Source organism: Myripristis murdjan, chromosome 4 (genome assembly GCF_902150065.1).
Source record: "Myripristis murdjan chromosome 4, fMyrMur1.1, whole genome shotgun sequence".
In the NCBI taxonomy this organism is placed as follows: Eukaryota; Metazoa; Chordata; class Actinopteri; order Holocentriformes; family Holocentridae; genus Myripristis; species Myripristis murdjan.
Window position 1 is genome coordinate 8,853,970 of NC_043983.1, and position 21,789 is coordinate 8,875,758.

The following is a 21,789-nucleotide window of genomic DNA, read 5'->3' on the forward strand; positions in this document are numbered from 1 at the left end:
GTCTGAAAAATCACCTTCAGCTGCAAAAATCCTTTGCAACAACATGTTCCTATATAACCACAAAGTTAGAATGACTTGATAAAAAACTGAATCCACATGAGAGTATCAGAGTGCAAGTATTATTGTATACCACCACTGTAAACTGAGGCATACACAATGTGCAGTCTTCACATGAAGACATAAACACTTCAAAATTTCAGAATTTCAGAATTTCCTGGATACAATGGATATGTACATTGTACATATCCATTGTACATCCACTGTAATGTATAAGACCTGTAGAAAGCATATTTGATGAATTTAGATCAAGTATTTTGCATGAAACACCATAAATCTCTATTTTTCTGGGACTTTAGTGTTCTGGGCATTAAGGGGTTAATAACTAAAAATGCTCAAGGGTTATCACTCAGCACTCTCTTGAATTCTTAGGAGGTGACCCCAAGCTACAAGAATCAGCTGAGAAAAACACTTTTACCGACGCAACAAGGTTCAGACAAAGATCGCCCTTTGGCTCCCGGACTATTAGATATAGCCAAGTAACCATGACAAGTTTGCTGCAGCCCTTTGTCACTGGTGTGAACTGAGTACTCATTTAGAAAGATCTCTGTCTGGATGGTAGCTTGAGACCGATAGACTATCAGCCAGCTGGAAAATTTCCTGCATTGTTCTGAAGGTTTTTAAGACTGTAACCAAATGCCATGTTATGTGTGCAGTGTGCAGAAAATTCTGATTTTGATCTGCAAAGTGTACAGATACCTGAAAGATACAGAGAACTGTCCATTTTCTAAACTGTAGATACAGTCCTCCTTAAATCAGTTTCAATGTAGACGATATGTGCTCTATAGAAAATAACATTAAATCTGAAGAGAGATTCATATTGGTGGAACTGTGGACACATGTTCGTTTTATTTTCTCAATAAAATTGCAAATACAGACAAAAAAAAAAAAAAATCAATCTTAGGCTTAGGAAATGAAAGATTTCTGTTAACCTGGGACTGCAGGCAGGGGCGGACTTACCATTAGGCAAAACTAGGCGGTTGCCTAGGGCCCCAAGTTCCTGAGGGCCCCATAAAACTCCTCATACAGTTATGGTTAATACAGTTATTACTTATTTGCGCACATTAATTATGTTTTTGATTAAAATCCTTTCGCTAAAATGCCAGCAGAATGCTTATCGTATTATGTGTCTTGGGGCCTCTGTTTTGTGTGTTGTCTTCTCATTTCAGAGGGCCCCATGCCTGCCTTTGTCTTGGGCCCCAAATTTCTTAAATCCGCCACTGACTGCAGGCAAGGATCACATGCAGCATCCATCCTTACATTTGGTCAAAACATCAAGAATCATCTTTTGCAAAACTTTATTAAACATTATTATTAATGCTATGAAAATATGTTATTTTGAAATACCCATACACAAAAAGTAGGATAGGAAAGCATTAAAGATTGGGACCAAATTTTAGTAGTTTCAGAAAATCAAGGTTATGCAGAGCAGCATCTTCAGTGTTTACAGATTCCTCCCTCTACCCTCCCACACACAATCTCCCACAAAGAGAGAGAAAAAAAATCAAGGCAAACATAACAAATATAATTATCAGACCTAACTGGTAAACACTCTATTCATTCATGTACGTTACTCATCCTTTTCCCCACCCTTTATGCTGAGCTTCCCCGAGATTCCCAGTACTCACTGAAACTAATCTATTATGTACTGAGGACGTACCACCACTTGGTAGGAGAACTGGTTTGAGTGACATGGATAGACTTGTCCTGCACTGTTGTTGGTTGGAACCAGTGCCAGGTTCTCACCATCACCAGCTTGAAATTCATCAACATGAAACACATACTTCCCTTCACACATAACAACAAGCCTGTTGTTGTACAAAATCCGTTCCTTCAGCCATTGGGGTAAATCACTCATCCTTTCCTGGATCTCCAAACTGACTGCAGGCAGGGAAGGGCATATGACACTGCTGTTTGAGCAATCTTCATCACTCATATATACTGTTGTGTTCCAGAGTATGCTGTGAAAGGTAAAGTAGGCACTGTTAAGCACAGGCGTCTGGAAACAGGAACTCAGGTTGTGACGACGCTGGCCTCTAAGAGTGTAGACTCCAAACTCTTGGTATTCACTGATGTCCTGTGCGCTGAAGGTGAAGCTCCATGGACTGCCAGTGTAAATCCTGGATGTGTAAGTGTTCTCTTTCTCTGTCAGGTCGTTAAGCAGCATCCCAAAAGGCAGGGCATTGAACTGAAAACCCTGCAACTTGCTAGCCTGGTACTGCGAGCCTCTAACTTTGAATAAGTCTTCAGCTGGTATCATGGGGAAACGGATGAGCTCCAAAAGGGTTTCAGAAACAGATGGGTTCTCTTGGGCCGAAACCCAACTTTTCAGGCCTTTAAAGAGGTAGGTCTCATTGGGCACCACCAGGTCTGAGCGGGACAGGAGAGCCTTGACCAGGTCCAAGGACAGACTGCGCCAGACTGGGGAACGGATCAGTGCCTCACAGTTCCAAGCCAAATAGCGAAGACAGGTTTCCTGCAAACCTCTATTACCTGTAAGAGCAGCATACTCATAGAAAGAGCTTTGACTATGGAAGGTAGAGTCCTCTGGAAGAAACCAGGTGAAAAGTTTTGCTGCCTCATTCTGAAGGTCTTTTAGACCCCAATCAAACGCCATCTTTAGAACACACTGGGCCGAGGACAGTGTGATGTTGATCTGTCGTGTGTAGAGGTACCTGGAATTTAAACATTTTTATTTGTAAGGTTTAGGTATCACTCACTTGACACATGCAAAGATTTGTTGAACTTGTCACTCTAAAAAATTGAGGTTATGTAGCTTTGCCAGATTCAAAGTCAATTCAAAGTCACAAGGTCGTTTTTACCTGACAAAGCTGGTGACATGTTGGCTGCAGTTGGAGGTGACATTAATACTGAGTCTGCTGAAGTCTTCCTGTGATGTTTTGAGGAAAGAGTCCAGAGAGAGGATGAGCCTATGGGCGCATATTGTCTCCACAGTGTTGTTGTCCACCACCACATCAATGTCCATGTCGCAGTCATGTCCACTGTCAAACAGCTGCCCCAGTTGGAACAAAATGCTTGGATTGTGGTCCAGAGGATAGTTCTGACTGACATCTTCTGACACTGAGACAGATCAATACAGGATAGGTGAGTGATATAGTGGCAGGGTGCAGGGAACAGAAACCGAAACTTCTGACTAAAAGGTCAGTGTTTTCAGCCTAAACTAGTCTGGGACTTAATTCGTAACTAACAATATTTAGGAGAAGAGTTGCATACAACTGACTAAAACTGTGTTTTGGATTTTTTAATAGTTAAAGGTTGTCATGTCATCGAAATTATGTTTTGTTTTGTTAGGTTTTGTTCTTGTGTCTTGTCTCATGACTTCCTGTTTTATTTTGAAATCCCACTCTCCTCTTGAGTCAGGTCACTTGCCGTTCCCCTTGTGTGTTTCCCAATGGTCTGATTGTCTGCCACACCCTGATTGTTTCCACCTGTTTCCCATTACCTTGTGTGGTATATATAGTCCATGTTTCCCTTTGTCCTGTGCCAGTTCGTCCTGCTTTGTCCTGTTTAGTCAAGTGTTCGTCCATGCTTCATGTCACGTCACGTCAAGTCAAGTCAGGTTTTGTATTTCCTTTGCTACTTTGTTTTGCCATTGTCATAGTTTATAGTGTATTGTTTTATATTTCATAGTGTATTTCCTCAGTTTGAGTGATTTTTTGGTTGTTATTTTATTATTAAAAGACTTAATTTGAATTCTTGTCTGAATCGTGCGTTTGGGTTCAGTCCTCGCAGTACAAGTTCTGATAAAGGTACACTATGATAACTTGGCAAGGATTGATAAGTGAGAACTGTTAGAGTGAAGCTGCATGTTGGTTGTAAACAGTGTATGCCTAACTTTTGGTTATGTTGCTGAACAAATTTTCATTTTGAGACTACTTTTTCACAGAGCATAATTAAAATCACTGTAATCACAGCTTTATTTCAGTGTTTTATTTGAGATAAAAATAACATTGCTGCTTCAAAATCATAACTGTTTATTAAACCAACAGAGCACAAATTATTTGGTCTATTATTGTAAATGACATATGTGATGATCTATGGCTATAATACATAGTTTCTCGTATTTTCTATTGCTTAAATGTCATGGCATGTAAATGTAGTTCCCATGCCTTTATTATTTGTCCAGCAACTAGCCAGCAAACACTGTATCCATGCCTTGTGTTTATTTAAATAATTACACCAAGCACCAGTGTTTCAAGTTGATGGCACTGGCATTTTGCTATATCATTTCTGTGTTAAGTCTTACCTTTTTCACATCTAACACTAGCATGCTCAGAGGGAGAGCAGTTATTTATTCCCCACCCACTGAAGCCGCACTCGGACAGGCTTGTCTCGGTCCCATCACAGCCTAAATCATCCATCAGAATGCTGCCGCTTCCTAAAAACAAACATATAATTAGTAAGACCTGTGTTTACCTGTTATGTCAAAATGACTGCTATGAAAAGGGTTTATGTTGGCCTAAATGTTATTCTAACTGCAAGACCTACAACATAGTAGTATCAGACATCAATAGGACTTGGCCCAAACATGATATAACATGCTTGTACTTGTGCTGCAGTCAGTCCAAGCTTTACTACCTTGGTCAAATGCCGCTGATTCCAGGGCTTCTATTGCACCAGGGAAGCCAAGCTGGCGACACACCACGTGGGCTTCCTTGAGGTCCCACCTATCATCACACACAGGTTCCCAAACTCCATAGCGGTAGATCTCCACACGGCCCTCAGAGGGTACCTGACCATCAGCCAGCCTGATGTCCCCTTCCCTATACTCTACACAGACACAACAGGAATGAAACACAATGTTAAAGAACAAATTCAGTCACTGCGTCTTCAGTCATTGTTTCACAAGTATAAGGATAACCACCAACACCTGTTTTTAGACAAAAGTACAGTTACATCTGTGTTAGGTCACAACTAGTTGTCAAAGCTGGTAAATACAATCAGTGTCCAGTAAGTTTATCATACTGATGGCCTCCTTTGCTTGGATGGTGGCAACTGAAAACAGGCCAGCACGGTATCGTTGTAGATCCTCATCCTCTTTTTCTGAGCTCGTATTATTCTATACATTGTTTTGTTTTTTTCAGGAACATTCTCCTGATTCTGCTTTTAATTAACTGCTCTTAACTATTCAGTAATAAAAGGAAAGATTTCAAACCAAATTGGGAGGAAAAAACCTTACAAAATGTAAAGCCACCCTGTTCACCATGAATACCTCCACATTTAGCCAATTTATGATTAGCCAGTTTCTGATGCTTACAGAGTGACTACGAAATTTGTACAGTTTTTGTACAATTCTTCAGGTGGATTTATTCAGAGGAGCACATCGTTCTTACATTTGCCTTACTCAAATGTACAAAAGGATATGGATGTCATGCAAATATAGAAAAACTATACAACTATGCTTTGTGTAACATGGTATCCCTCTGGTCTGTGACATCCATTCACTCTCTGTGTTAAAATAATTGCAGGAAGTATTAGTGCTCCAAAATGATGTTACAGACATGTTGCCCTGAATCTTACCCTTTCCACATCTAACGCCAGCATCCTCAGAGGGATCGCAGTTATGCTTCCTCCACCCATTGAAGCTGCACTGAGACAGGCCTGTCTCTGTTCCATCACAGTCTACATCATCCATCCAAATGGCGCCGCTTCCTAACAACAGTCATCAATAACAAAACACAATTATGCACACATTTGTAATAACAGTACATTTACAGCACACTAATAATAGCTCTTGCTCTAAATTATAAGGCTTGTACTCAGTGACATTATAAAATACTGTTTGAGTAAGTTAATTCTGAATGTGGGAGGGTCAGACATCATGAGGATCTGGCACAAACATGATATAATACACTTGATATAACATGATATAATATACTTGCACTTGTTCTGCTTTTATTGACAGAGTCCCAGTCAATCAGCGCTAAATTACCTTGACCAAATGCTGCTGATTCCAGGGCCTTTATTGCACCAGGGAAGCCAAGCTGGCGACACACCACACGGGCGTCATTGAGGTCCCACCCATCATCACACACAGTTCCCCAAACTCCATAGCGGTAGATCTCCACACGGCCCTCAGAGGGTACCTGACCATCAACCAGCCTGATGTCCCCTTCCCTATACTCTACACAGACACAGCAGGAATGAAACACAATGTTAAAGAGCAAATTCAGTCACACTGTATCCAGTCATTGTCTCTAAAATATTCTGACAAAACCAAAAATAAAAGCAATGTGCTTTTCAACAGTCACATCTTCATACAAATGATTGTGACAGCTTAAAACAGTAATAATACATCAGACATTAAATCAAATATTCATAAGAGAAACAAATTTTTCATGGACTATCTATTCAGGACAATTAACAAAATTGTCACTATTAGGTATGGATCAAGGACATTAAATTAGCAAGAGAAGCATTTAAGGCAGGGATACTCAAAGTCTGGCCCACGGGCAACTTCTGGCCCTTGACACGATTTTGACCGGCCCCCCCAAGCAATCAATCAAAAATAAAAGTAAGACAATAAAATACTAAATAATAATATCAAAATTATTATTATTTTTAAATTGTAATAAATATATTATCTTATCATTAATTACATTACTAATATATAATTAATAACTCATCTAAACAGGCAAGACTGCCCTCACTCAGAAAAGATTTGTGTTGAATGTGGGCCAAGTCATACATGTCTCTGAAGCAGTTGACAGAGATGTGCTCAGGTATCTTCAGTGTTAACCCACTTAACAGCAGACAGACGGACAGAAAGCTTTTGATGTACAATTGTTGTTCATGTAAAAAGTTGTTTGTGTTGAATGTGCAAATTGCACTTACAGAATTTTTCAAAATTCGTTTGATTACAAACTGTGTCGTGGACATAATAGAAATGAAAAGCCAAGACATAAAAGACTATCATTGGACTTACCTTTTTATATGTTTTGTGAAAATAAAACAAATGAAAGAGAGAAGTAATCAAGTATCATTAATGCTGTCATTTTATCAAGTGGCCCCTGGCCCGTTGCCATTTTCCTAAAGTGGCCCCCAGATTCAGGTATTTCAGTATCCCTATAATTTATGGCAAATTGGTTAAATCAGTATGTCAGTGATGACATTCACTTAGTTGTGAGGGAACAAAGAACAAAGTAAAGTAAAAACAAAAAGTAGTTCATTTAAAGTGAGCTATGAGTGAAAGAGACAAAGTACTTTTACAAAAGAAACATTGTTATAATCTTTCCTATCTATTATAAATGGTCAAATGGACAGAGTGCAATTATTTTAACTTGTAAAAACAAAACAAAAACAAAGCCACATTACCCTTCCCCTCTTGGGTTCCTGAGTGTTATGGCTCCATATTTGCCATATGTATGACTTTCTGACACAGTTCTAATGCAGAGCAGTTAAAATCTATACTCTGTAATAGACAAGATGTAAAACATAGCAAAGCATAATTGTTCAACCACATTGTGCATGTCATTTTGCACAATGTCACTTTGCTGTCATGTTCATTTTGCACTTGAAAATTGCTATTAAAAGTTGCTGTCACTCACCAGTAGACAAGCTGACCGTCAGCAAAAGGACGCACAACATTAAGAACACCTCCTCCATTTCTCTTGCAACACACTGGGAAGCTAAAAGAAAATAATTAATAAAAAGGGAATCTCACAAACTGGCTGTATTCAAACATATTTTCTTATAACTATATCACCTCTCCGGGATACATCAGTAATATGGTGACTATTCATCACAGTCCTTTCAGTGACAGACATATGGTTATCCTTCCTCTTATTTAATGTTACTTTGATTTACAGCTAAAAATAATTAAACAACAACAAAAAAAAAAAACAAAAACACCTCAGAGGCCAGATATGAGAGCAGCACCTGACAAGATATCTAAATACTAACTGTGGCCGTGTATATCAACACACAGGTAGGCTATCATCAATAGGTATATCACTGAGCATTAATGTTTGTTTGTTTATCCAGTGCATCCAATAATTAATTGTAATGAAAAACTGTCCTCCCTTTGTCTACACAAAAATGAGAGAGGAAATGTGATAATAAATTGCTTTACTTAATTACGAATGAGATCAAAACTTTTCTTAAATTGTGCTATAATTGTATGATTTCCATAGCTCAAAAGCAGAATAAACTTACCGAAACTGACAGTGAAGTAAGAGTTGGCGAGATGTGTCTGCAGATTACAGGTGAGCAAACCTTTTATGATTATTCCTCCAGGAGTCTCCTCCCCTGCATAGATTTGATTTCCAGTAATAGGAGTACCCGATGCCAAGCTCAACTGTCATTATGTTTTTATTGTTTATCTACCACCATGCAATGTGTAAGTATAATGTGAAAAACAGAATTCAAGCTTAATGGAAAAACTTATGGTAAAAAATACAGACAGGTCTGTGAAAATGGCTGAATTTCAGCAGTTAGAGGAAAGGGGAACTTTAAAAACAAATAAAAGTTATAATGTAGACAGACACCAAAGGTAGACCTACAGCCTGCAACTCTACAATATGAGATTAAGAAATTAATGTTTTTCGTGTATTTACAGCAATCAGTTTATGAACACATAGTTATTGTTTTAATTTAGTTAGTTTGATGTTGCTTTCCATACAGTGTGGCTGGAGGAATCCTAATTGCACAGCAAGTAGCATTAGACCTCAAGATGCTTCTCCAAGTCATCTGTAACAAGTTAACACATGTGGCTGCAGTGACATCTTGTGTCAGGATCTGTGTCTCACTGTTACAAGCCATGCAGATGATGTTTGGTTACCAGAGGAGAGGTCTGGAATCTGAGGATGTTTCAGACCCTCGTCAGATGCCACATTATAAATGTAGTGGGCAGAGGATACACTGATGTTGATGTACCAAGTGCACAGGCATCTGAACTGCCAATTAATATTTTTTCTAACAAACACACACACATACACACACACACACACACACACACACGCCTGCCTGACTTTCTTGAACTGAAGTGAATTGAACTGGACTTAACTCATGTTTACTCACACCTTTCACTTTGTCTGAAATTGTTTATGGGACTTCTGAATTTAATTTGATTGTTTTTGGGTGTTTTTGGTTTATTGTGTACAGTGTTTGTTGAACTTTAACTGAGAAAGATTTGCTTTGCTATGCTTTGGTTTGGGAAGGTGAACAAGAGAGCTGGTTTGTATATACTGCATCCCTATATTTGATTTGATTGTTTGCCTTTGATTTAATTTCATTAACATCTCATGTATGCAGATTTGTTCGCTGTGAATGGTGTTTTGTTCCTTTGTTTGTATTCTTGTGTAGCTAGGATAGCAGGAGGGCTAATTGGGTTTTGTTTTGTACTAGTTATGTATCTTTAAACATTTTATAATTTAGAAAAGAAATTGATAGGATTAACTTTCTCCTGTCTGGCGCCCGTTAACATGCCTAGTATATATCCCTACGCTACAAACTCATTCAAAATCAAAATACAAATTTTAATGTTGAAAAAAACAAAACATATTAGTAGGCTAAGTAAGTTATCTTAACTAATAATCAAAGCTAGCCATACAATCAAGGTGGATATCTGTTTAACTTATGTTATGCTTCAAATTTCAGATTCAATGAGCAATGCCCTTGAGCACCACTCCTAAATTTCCATTTAAGACCAATGTTGCAGCTGTAATCAAGCCCTGCGTTCCAAATCACGTACTTTCACACTACTTTTTACTTTTAGTATGTACTGCAGCTGCCCTTACAAAGTATGTATGCAATATGCATGCAAATGCCTACTACTGGGACACACTCAGTGCCGGCTCTACCTATGTTGGCGCTCCACACAAAATTACTCCCTTGCGCCCTTCCATGCCTGTAATCCCCCCCACCGACAAAGGGGCTGACAAAATCCCGACGAAACAACGGCTGCCGGCGCCCCTCTGGCCACTAGCAGCGCCCCTCCAGCAGATGGCGCCCTAGGCAACTGCCTATACCGCATATGCCAAAAGCTGGCCCTGGACACACTGTGATCCCTGAAGTCTGACCCTCTTGCTCACTTCCACCGCCGTCCATAGCCACATTTGAATGTTGTTGTCAAAATGCCGGTGCTGTTTCATACTGCGCTGACGTCTGTCATATTTCTTATCTTCTGTCTTCCTGACGCTTCTGCTGTCACTGAGCAAGTGAGTGTGTCTTGTTGTCTTCTGTATGTCGTCATAGCTTGTAGAGGCAATTCAGTCAGTGTGACGTAACGTTCGCAGCGCAAAGGATTGTGGGTCAGAATGGCCAGAAGAGCATGCTGAAATGCATACTGCGAAATCTGACCGGATGTAGTAGAACATCCTGGTACTCTTGGCATACTGCATCTGACATACTTTGTATTGGGGCATACTCATTCTTTTTTCCCCTACTAAATAGTATGATAGTATGGGTATTGGAATGCAGGGGAGGTGTTATACAAGTACTGTGGCCCCTTTAAGGAATAGTACAGTGGTCGGGAGTTTGTGTGTGTGTGTGTGTGTGTGTGTGTCGGTAAAGCTGGCAACCGGGGCCAAGTGTGTTGTAAAGGTAGCTGCTAACAAGAAGAAATAAGGTGTGTGCCCTTAGAGCTTTTGTCAGAAACATAAATATGGGAACTCCTCAAGACTCAAGCCGGGTTTGTGTGAGTTACTTGGCCAGTCAGCCATAAAGAAAAGGGGGATTAGCCCCCCTTTTGCTACCAACTTCGGCCCTGGAGCAGAGTATAAGTCTCCCCTGTGCATTCCGACTATGGTCTTAGTGCGGAAGCAGGAAAGGTTAACAAAGGCTTAATTAGCAGCATTTAACAGCCACAACAGAGTATATTTATACAGTCTGTGGTACACAGTCACAGTGAGTGTGTGGCCCCTCTGGTGGTTGTGGCCCTAAACAACCACATAGACCATTAATGCCACGGGCCAGCTCTGCCCAGAATATTAGATATAGCACCCTCTTGAATTCTTAGGAGGTGACCCCAAGCTACAAGAATCAGCTGAGAAAAACACTTTTACCGACGCAACAAGGTTCAGACAAAGATCGCCCTTTGGCTCCCGGACTATTAGATATAGCCAAGTAACCATGACAAGTTTGCTGCAGCCCTTTGTCACTGGTGTGAACTGAGTACTCATTTAGAAAGATCTCTGTCAAGACGGTAGTTTGAGACCGAGAGGCTATCAGCCAGCTGGAAAATTTCCTGCATTGTTCTGAAGGTTTTTAAGACTGTAACCAAATGCCATGTTATGTGTGCAGTGTGCAGAAATTTCTGATTTTGATCTGCAAAGTGTACAGACCTGAAAGATACAGAGAATTGTCCATTTTCTAAACTGTGGATACAGTCCTCCTTAAATCAGTTTCGATGTAGATGATGTGCTCTACAGAAAACGTCATAAAATCTGAATACAGATTCATATTGGTGGAACTGTGGACACATATTTGTTTTATTTTCTAAATGAAAATGCAAATACAGACAAAAAAAAAACATTATTATTAATGCTATGAAAATATGTTATTTTGAAATACCCATACTCAAAAAGTAGGATAGGAAAGCATTAAAGCATGGGACCAAATTTTCGTTTTCAGAAAATCAAGGTTATGCAGAGCAGCATCTTCAGTGTTTACAGATTCCTCCCTCTACCCTCCCACACACAATCTCCCACAAAGAAAGAAAAAAATCAAGGTAAACATAACAAATGTAATTATTAGCCCTAATTGGTAAACACTCTATTCATTCATGTACGTTACTCATCCTTTTCCCCACCCTTTATGCTGAGCTTCCCCGAGATTCCCAGGACTCGCCGAAACTAATCTATTATGTACTGAGGACGTACCACCACTTGGTAGGAGAACTGGTTTGAGTGACATGGATAGACTTGTCCTGCACTGCTGTTGGTTGGAACCAGTGCCAGGTTCTCACCATCACCAGCTTGAAATTCATCAACATGAAACACATACTTCCCTTCACACATAACAACAAGCCTGTTGTTGTACAAAATCCGTTCCTTCAGCCATTGGGGTAAATCACTCATCCTTTCCTGGATCTCCAAACTGACTGCAGGCAGGGAAGGGCATATGACACTGCTGTTTGAGCAATCTTCATCACTCATATATACTGTTGTGTTCCAGAGTATGTTGTGAAAGGTAAAGTAGGCACTGTTAAGCACAGGCGTCTGGAAACAGGAACTCAGGTTGTGATGACGCTGGCCTCTAAGAGTGTAGACTCCAAACTCTTGGTAATCACTGATGTCCTGTGCACTGAAGGTAAAGCTCCATGGACTGCCAGTGTAAATCCTGGATGTGTAAGCATTCTCTTTCTCTGCCAGGTCGTCATACAGCATCCCAAAGGGCAGGGCATTGAACTGAAAACCCTGCAACTTGCTAGCCTGGTACTGCGAGCCTCTAACTTTGAATAAATCTTCAGCTGGTATCATGGGGAAACGGATGAGCTCCAAAAGGGTTTCAGAAACAGATGGGTTCTCTTGGGCCGAAACCCAACTTTTCAGGCCTTTAAAGAGGTAGGTCTCATTGGGCACCACCAGGTCTGAGCGGGACAGGAGAGCCTTGACCAGGTCCAAGGACAGACTGCGCCAGACTGGGGAACGGATCAGTGCCTCACAGTTCCAAGCCAAATAGCGAAGACAGGTTTCCTGCAAACTCCTATCATCTGTAAGAACAGCATACTCATAGAAAGAGCTTTGACTATGGAAGGTAGAGTCCTCTGGAAGAAACCAGGTGAAAAGATTTGCTGCCTCATTCTGAAGGTCTTTGAGACCCCAGTCAAACGCCATCTTTAGAACACACTGGGCCGAGGACAGTGTGATGTTGATCTGTTGTGTGTAGAGGTACCTGGAATTTAAACATTTTTATTTGTAAGGTTTAGGTATCACTCACTTGACACATGCAAAGATTTGTTGAACTTGTCACTCTAAAAAATTGAGGTTATGTAGCTTTGCCAGATTCAAAGTCAATTCAAAGTCACAAGGTCGTTTTTACCTGACAAAGCTGGTGACATGTTGGCTGCAGTTGGAGGTGACATTAATACTGAGTCTGCTGAAGTCTTCCTGTGATGTTTTGAGGAAAGAGTCCAGAGAGAGGATGAGCCTATGGGCGCATATTGTCTCCACAGTGTTGTTGTCCACCACCACATCAATGTCCATGTCGCAGTCATGTCCACTGTCAAACAGCTGCCCCAGTTGGAACAAAATGCTTGAATTGTGGTCCAGAGGATAGTTCTGACTGACATCTTCTGGCACTGAGACAGATCAATACAGGAATTGTGAGTGATATAGTGGCAGGGTGCAGGGAACAGAAACTGAAACTTCTGACTAAAATGTCAAAGATCTGTAACAATGGTTTTCAAACTAGTCTGGGACTTAATTCATAACTAACAATATTTAGGAAAAGAGCTGCATACAACTGACTAAAACTGTGTTTTGGATTTATTAATAGTTAAAGGTGCACTATGATAACTTGGCAAGGATTGATAAGTGAGAACTGTTAGAGTGAAGCTGCATGTTGGTTGTAAACAGTGTATGCCTAATTTTTGGTTATGTTGCTGAACAAATTTTCATTTTGAGACTACTTTTTCACAGAGCATAATTAAAATCACTATAATCACAGCTTTATTTCAGTGTTTTATTTGAGATAAAAAAAAAATAACATTGCTGCTTCAAAATCATAACTGTTTATTAAACCAACAGAGCACAAAATATTTGGTCTGTTATTGTAAATGACATATGTGATGATCTATGGCTATAATACATAGTTTCTCGTATTTTCTATTGCTTAAATGTCATGGCATGCAAATGTAGTTGCCATGCCTTTATTATTTGTGCAGCAATTAGCCAGCCAGCGCTGTATCCATGCCTTGTGTTTATTTAAATAATTACACCAAGCACCAGTGTTTCAAGTGGATGGCACTGGCATTTTGCTATATCATTTCTGTGTTAAGTCTTACCTTTTTCACATCTAACACTAGCATGCTCAGAGGGAGAGCAGTTATTTATTCCCCACCCACTGAAGCTGCACTCAGACAGTCTTCTCTCGGTCCCATCACAGCCTAAATCATCCATCAAAATGCTGCCGCTTCCTAAAAACAAACATGTAATTAGTAAGACCTGTGTTTACCTGTTATGTCAAAATGACTGCTGTGAAAAGGGTTTATGTTGACCTAAATGTTATTCTAACTGCAAGGCCTACAACATAGTACTATCACACATCAATAGGACTTGGCCCAAACATGATATAACATGCTTGTACTTGTGCTGCAGTCAATCCAAACTTTACTACCTTGGCCAAATGCCGCTGATTGCAGGGCTTCTATTGCACCAGGGAAGCCAAGCTGGCGACACACAACATGGGCATCACTGAGGTCCCACCCATCATCACACACAGTTCCCCAAACTCCATCATGGTAGATCTCCACACGGCCCTGAGAGGGAACTTGACCATCAACCAGCCTGATGTCCCCTTCCCTATACTCTACACAGACACAGCAGGAATGAAACACAATGTTAAAGAACAAATTCAGTCACTGCGTCTTCAGTCATTGTTTCACAAATATAAGGATAACCACCAACACCTGTTTTAGACAAATGTACAGTTACATTTCTATTAACTCAAAACTAGTTGTCACAGCTGGTAAATATAATCAGTGTCCCAAGTCAGTTTATCATACAGATGGCCTCCTCTCTTGACCCATGTCATCTGATACTGAGAATTGTGTTCATTCTAATAGATGATAAGCCATTAAAAAAATTGTGTATATAATAATAATAATAAAAAAAATTTTAAATAAAAAAATGTAACTCATGAATCATCACCATTTCTGATGGCTGATGGAAATGTCTTGAGATATGCATTATCTCCAAGGGTGGAACTAATTTGCTTAAATTTGACCTATAAGTAGGGCTCATTAAAGTACATTAGGATTAAAGGAAGAATGAGTAGGATTTGTTGGTTGCAGTTTGTAAACACAACATTCAAAGTTGGCCCCTCATCCCTGGCTATCTAGCCATCAGCAGTGAGTTTTCCTTTGCTAGGATGGCAGCAACTGAAAACAGACCAGCACTGTATCGTTGTAGATCCTCATCCTCTCTTTCAGAGCTCGTATTATTCTATACATTGTTTTGTTTTTTTCAGGAACATTCTCCTGATTCTGCTTTTAACTATTCAGTAATAAAAGGAAAGATTTCAAACCAAAGTTGGAGAAAAAAACTTACAAAATGTAAAGCCACCCTGTTCACCATGAATACCTCCACATTTGGCCAATTTATGATTAGCCAGTTTCTGATGCTTACAGAGTGACTACGAAATTTGTACAGTTTTTGTACAATTCTTCAGGTGGATTTATTCAGAGGAGCACATCGTTCTTACATTTGCCTTACTCAAATGTATAAAAAGATAATGGATGTCATGCAAATATAGAAAAATTATACAACTATGCTTTGTGTAACATGGTATCCCTCTAGTCTGTGACATCCATTCACTCTGTGTTAAAATAATTGCAGCAAGCATTAGTGCTCCAAAATGATGTTACAGACATGTTGCCCTGAATCTTACCCTTTCCACATCTAATGCCAGCATCCTCTGAGTGAGAGCAGTCATGCTTCCTCCACCCATTGAAGCTGCACTGAGACAGGCTTGTCTCTGTTCCATCACAGTCTACATTATCCATCCAAATGGTGCCGCTTCCTAACAACAGTCATCAATAACAAAACACAATTATGCACACATTTGTAATAACAGTACATTTACAGCACACTAATAATAGCTCTTGCTCTAAATTACAAGGCTTGTACTCAGTGACATTATAAAATACTGTTTGAGTAAGTTAATTCTGAATGTGGGAGGGTCAGACATCATGAGGATCTGGCACAAACATGATATAATACACTTGATATAACATGATATAATATACTCGCACTTGTGCTGCTTTTATTGACAGAGTCCCAGTCAATCAGCACTAAATTACCTTGACCAAATGCTGCTGATCCCAGGGCCTTTATTGCATCAGGGAAGCCAAGCTGGCGACACACCACATGGGCGTCATTGAGGTCCCACCCATCATCACACACAGTTCCCCAAACTCCATAGCGGTAGATCTCCACACGGCCCTCAGAGGGTACCTGACCATCAGCCAGCCTGATGTCCCCTTCCCTATGCTCTACACAGACACAGCAGGAATGAAACACAATGTTAAAGAACAAATTTAGTCACTGCGTCTTCAATCATTGTTTCACAAATATAAGGATAACCACCAACACCTGTTTTAGACAAATGTACAGTTACATTTCTGTCACAGCTGGTAAATATAATCTGTGTCCCAAGTCAGTTTATCATGCTGATGGCCTCCTCTCTTGACCCATGTCACCTGATACTGAGAATTGTGTTCATTCTAATAGATGATAAGCCATTAAAAAATTTCTTTGTATAAAAAAAAAAAAAAAAAAAAAAAAAAAAATGTAACTCATGAATCATCACTGTTTCTGATGGCTGATGGAAATGTCTTGAGATATGCATTATCTCCAAGGGTGGAACTAATTTGCTTAAATTTGACCTATAAGTAGGGCTCATTAAAGTACATTAGGATTAAAGGAAGAATGAGTAGGATTTGTTGGTTGCAGTTTGTAAACACAACATTCAAAGTTGGCCCCTCATCCCTAACTAACCTAGCCATCAGCAGTGAGTTTTCCTTTGCTAGGATGGCAGCAACTGAAAACAGGCCAGCACTGTATCGTTGTAGATCCTCATCCTCTCTTTCAGAGCTCGTATTATTCTATACATTGTTTTGTTTTTTTCAGGAACATTCTCCTGATTCTGCTTTTAACTATTCAGTAATAAAAGGAAAGATTTCAAACCAAAGTTGGAGAAAAAAACTTACAAAATGTAAAGCCACCCTGTTCACCATGAATACCTCCACATTTGGCCAATTTATGATTAGCCAGTTTCTGATGCTTATGGAGTGACTATAAAATTTGTACAGTTTTTGTACAATTCTTCAGGTGGATTTATTCAGAGGAGCACATCGTTCTTACATTTGCCTTACTCAAATGTATAAAAAGATAATGGATGTCATGCAAATATAGAAAAATTATACAACTATGCTTTGTGTAACATGGTATCCCTCTGGTCTGTGACATCCATTCACTCTGTGTTAAAATAATTGCAGCAAACATTAGTGCTCCAAAATGATGTTACAGACATGTTGCCCTGAATCTTACCCTTTCCACATCTAATGCCAGCATCCTCTGAGTGAGAGCAGTCATGCTTCCTCCACCCATTGAAGCTGCACTGAGACAGGCTTGTCTCTGTTCCATCACAGTCTACATCATCCATCCAAATGGTGCCGCTTCCTAACAACAGTCATCAATAACAAAACACAATTATGCACACATTTGTAATAACAGTACATTTACAGCACACTAATAATAGCTCTTGCTCTAAATTACAAGGCTTGTACTCAGTGACATTATAAAATACCTTTTGAGTGAGTTAATTCTGAATGTGACATTATGAGGATCTGGCACAAACATGATATAATACACTTGATATAACATGATATAATATACTCGCACTTGTGCTGCTTTTATTGACAGAGTCCCAGTCAATCAGCACTAAATTACCTTGACCAAATGCTGCTGATTCCAGGGCCTTAATTGCACCAGGGAAGCCAAGCTGGCGACACACCACATGGGCGTCATTGAGTTCCCACCCATCATCACACACAGTTCCCCAAACTCCATAGCGGTAGATCTCCACACGGCCCTCAGAGGGAACCTGACCATCAGCCAGCCTGATGTCCCCTTCCCTATGCTCTACACAGACACAGCAGGAATGAAACACAATGTTAAAGAACAAATTCAGTCACACTGTATCCAGTCATTGTCTCTAAAATATTCTGACAAAACCAAAAATAAAAGCAATGTGCTTTTCAACAGTCACATCTTCATTCAAATGATTGTGACAGCTTAAAACAGTAATAATACATCAGACATTAAATCAAATATTCATAAGAGAAACACATTTTTCACGGACTATCTATTCTGGACAATTAACGAAATTGTCACTATTAGGTATGGATCAAGGACATTAAATTAGCAAGAGAAGCATTTAAGGCAGGGATACTCAAAGTCTGGCCCACGGGCCACTTCCGGCCCATGACGCGATTTTGACTGGCCCCCCAAGCAATCAATAAAAAATAAAAGTAAAATGATAAAATACTAAATAATAATATTAAGATTATTATTATTTTTAAATGGTAATAAAGATAGTATCTTATCATTAATTACATTACTAATATATAATTAATAACTCATCTAAACAGGCAAAACTGTCCTCACTCAAAAGATTTGTGTTGAATATGGGCCAAGTCATACATGTCTCTGAAGCAGTTGACAGAGATGTGCTCAGGTATCTTCAGTGTTAACCCACTTAACAGCAGACAGACGGACAGAAAGCTTTTGATGTACATTTGTTGTTCATGTAAAAAGTTGTTTGTGTTGAATGTGCAAATTGCACTTACAGAATTTTTCAAAATTCGTTTGATTGCAAACTGTGTCGTGGACATAATAGAAATGAAAAGCCAAGACATAAAAGACCTTTTATGACTTACCTTTTGATATGTTTTGTGAAAATAAAACAAATGAAAGAGAGAAGTAATCAAGTATCATTAATGCTGTCATTTTATCAAATGGCCCCTGGCCCGTTGCCATTTTCCTAAAGTGGCCCCCAGATTCAGGTATTTCAGTATCCCTATAATTTATGGCAAATTGGTTAAATCAGTATGTCAGTGATGACATTCACTTAGTTGTGAGGGAACAAAGTAAAGTAAAAACAAAAAGTAGTTAATTTAAAGTGAGCTATGAGTGAAAGAGACAAAGTACTTTTACAAAGGAAACATTGTTATAATCTTTTCTATCTATTATAAATGGTCAAATGGACAGAGTGCAATTATTTTAACTTGTAAAAAAAAACAAAAAACAAAGCCACGTTACCCTTCCCCTCTTGGGTTCCTGAGTGTTATGGCTCCATATTTGCCATATGTATGACTTTCTGACACAGTTCTAATGCAGAGCAGTTAAAATCTATACTCTGTAATAGACGAGATGTAAAACATAGCAAAGCATAATTGTTCAACCACATTGTGCATGTCATTTTGCACAATGTCACTTTGCTGTCATGTTCATTTTGCACTTGCAAATTGCTATTAAAAGTTGCTGTCACTCACCAGTAGACAAGCTGACCGTCAGCAAAAGGACGCACAACATTAAGAACACCTCCTCCATTTCTCTTGCAACACCGTGGGAAGCTAAAAGAAAATAATTAATAAAAAGGGAATCTCACAAACTGGCTGTATTCAAACATATTTTCTTATAACTATATCACCTCTCCGGGATACATCAGTAATATGGTGACTATTCATCACAGTCCTTTCAGTGACAGACATATGGTTATCCTTCCTCTTATTTAATGTTACTTTGATTTACAGCTAAAAATAATTAAAAAAAAAACAAACAAACAAACAAAAAAAAAAAACACCTCAGAGGCCAGATATGAGAGCAGCACCTGACAAGATATCTAAATACTAACTGTGGCCGTGTATATCAACATACAGGTAGGCTATCATCAATAGGTATATCACTTAGCATTAATGTTTGTTTGTTTATCCAGTGCATCCAATAATTAATTGTAATGAAAAACTGTCCTCCCTTTGTCTACACAAAGAAGAGAGAGGAAATGTGATAATAAATTGCTTTACTTAATTACGAATGAGATCAAAACTTTTCTTAAATTGTGCTATAATTGTATGATTTCCATAGCTCAAAAGCAGAATAAACTTACCGAAACTGACAGTGAAGTAAGAGTTGGCGAGATGTGTCTGCAGATTACAGGTGAGCAAACCTTTTATGATTATTCCTCCAGGAGTCTCCTCCCCTGCATAGATTTGATTTCCAGTAATAGGAGTACCCGATGCCAAGCTCAACTGTCATTATGTTTTTATTGTTTATCTACCACCATGCAATGTGTAAGTATAATGTGAAAAACAGAATTCAAGCTTAATGGAAAAACTTATGGTAAAAAAAAATACAGACAGGTCTGTGAAAATGGGTGAATTTCAGCAGTTAGAGGAAAGGGGAACTTTAAAAACAATTCATAAAACAACAGTTTATGAACACATAGTTATTGTTTTAATTTAGTTAGTTTGATGTTGCTTTCCATACAGTGTGGCTGGAGGAATCCTAATTGCACAGCAAGTAGCATTAGACCTCAAGATGCTTCTCCAAGTCATCTGTAACAAGTTAACACATGTGGCTGCAGTGACATCTTGTGTCAGGATCTGTGTCTCACTGTTACAAGCCATGCAGATGATGTTTGGTTACCAGAGTGAAGTCGCTACCCATAAAGAGAGATTTGGAATCTTAGGATGTTTCAGACCCTCGTCAGATGCCACCTTATAAATGTAGTGGGCAGAGGATACACTGATGTTGATGTACCAAGTGCACAGGCATCAGAACTGCCAATTAATATTTTTTCTAATTCTGGAAAATGTCATGGACATGCCCCATTCTCTGTAGATTCATTCCAGTACGGATGATATGTGCCAAGAAAACTACATTGGAACAAAGGACAGATAAGTTCTGTAAAACCCCGGTGGAGCTCTAGGCATACATTTAATGTTTTATAATTTAACCCTCTTATTATGTTTGGGGTCAATTTGACACCAGTCAATGTTTAATGTCTCTAAATAAATGATAAACGTCTTTTTTTTTTTTTTTTTTTTGCTTCATATCTAATGGATTTTCCTAATTTAATGGGTCCTACCAGGTAAACATGAAATTCACATGATGATAGGTTTCCAATGTCCTGTACACACTTCGTAACACATCAGTTATAAATAACAAAATCTGTACTTAGAAATAATATAAAGCAGTTAAAACACCAAAAATCAATTTCTTTCGTTTAGGTCAATCGGTGAGATTTTATGGTGATTTGCATATTTTTTCATATTTGCGTAATAGGAATACTGGATGTATAAGTGGGGGAGGGTGGAAGATATGTTTTATTTAAAGGGCTATTTAGGTTGTCAACAAAAACATTTAGTAACTGACTCATAAACTTTGATAACAATTTTAATTATAATAATTTTGTGGAGGTTTAAACTTCTGGGGTCAAATTGACCTCAAACATAAAAGATGTTAGTAAATTTGAACATAACATGAGGGTTAAATAAATCAATCGTAGTGCTTGGAATTTCCTTTAACCTGGGATTGCAAGCCAAGAATCTCACAAGGCAAGCATCTATTAGTGATGGGTCCACCAAGAAGAATTATCTTTTGGAAACACCTGGTAAAACAGTTGGTGATGTTAATTTCAAATACTCATAGACATAAAAAAAAAAAAAAAAAAAAAAAAGTAGAAATTGCAAAGCATCAAGCATGGTTTTTCATCAGGATTTTTATTCATTTCAGTGAATTGTCAGATCAGAACAACATAAGCAAGGTTGCAGTGGTTGACAGGACCCTTCCTCCAGACCTTTCCTCACTCATACAAACTGCCACAAAATTTTTTAAAAATTGTTGCAACATCAACCCCATTTCAATTTGATGACATGTCTGGATGCCCAGTCACACCAACAAAACAAAACAAACAAAACAAGGCAACTATCTAATAAACACAGTTACAAGCCATCAATAACTCTAAGTCATACAGCAAATGTGGCTG

The 21,789-nt window shown here is 38.9% G+C and overlaps 1 protein-coding gene across 1 annotated transcript in view; it reads right to left on the reverse strand.

The window, feature by feature from the left end:
• Positions 1-1,690: 1,690 nt before the first annotated feature.
• The window catches only part of LOC115357925 (uncharacterized), a gene marked incomplete at its 5' end in the record, with an annotated part of 29,739 nt that continues 9,640 nt past the window's right edge, over positions 1,691-21,789 (reverse strand). The window contains 10 exons of the mRNA XM_030049686.1: positions 1,691-2,732; positions 2,880-3,138; positions 5,587-5,730; positions 6,011-6,202; positions 14,024-14,155; positions 14,356-14,547; positions 15,628-15,759; positions 16,040-16,231; positions 17,289-17,420; positions 17,691-17,882. Coding sequence (XP_029905546.1) covers positions 1,691-2,732; positions 2,880-3,138; positions 5,587-5,730; positions 6,011-6,202; positions 14,024-14,155; positions 14,356-14,547; positions 15,628-15,759; positions 16,040-16,231; positions 17,289-17,420; positions 17,691-17,882 — 2,609 coding nt within the window. The remainder of the gene's footprint in view (positions 2,733-2,879; positions 3,139-5,586; positions 5,731-6,010; positions 6,203-14,023; positions 14,156-14,355; positions 14,548-15,627; positions 15,760-16,039; positions 16,232-17,288; positions 17,421-17,690; positions 17,883-21,789) is intronic.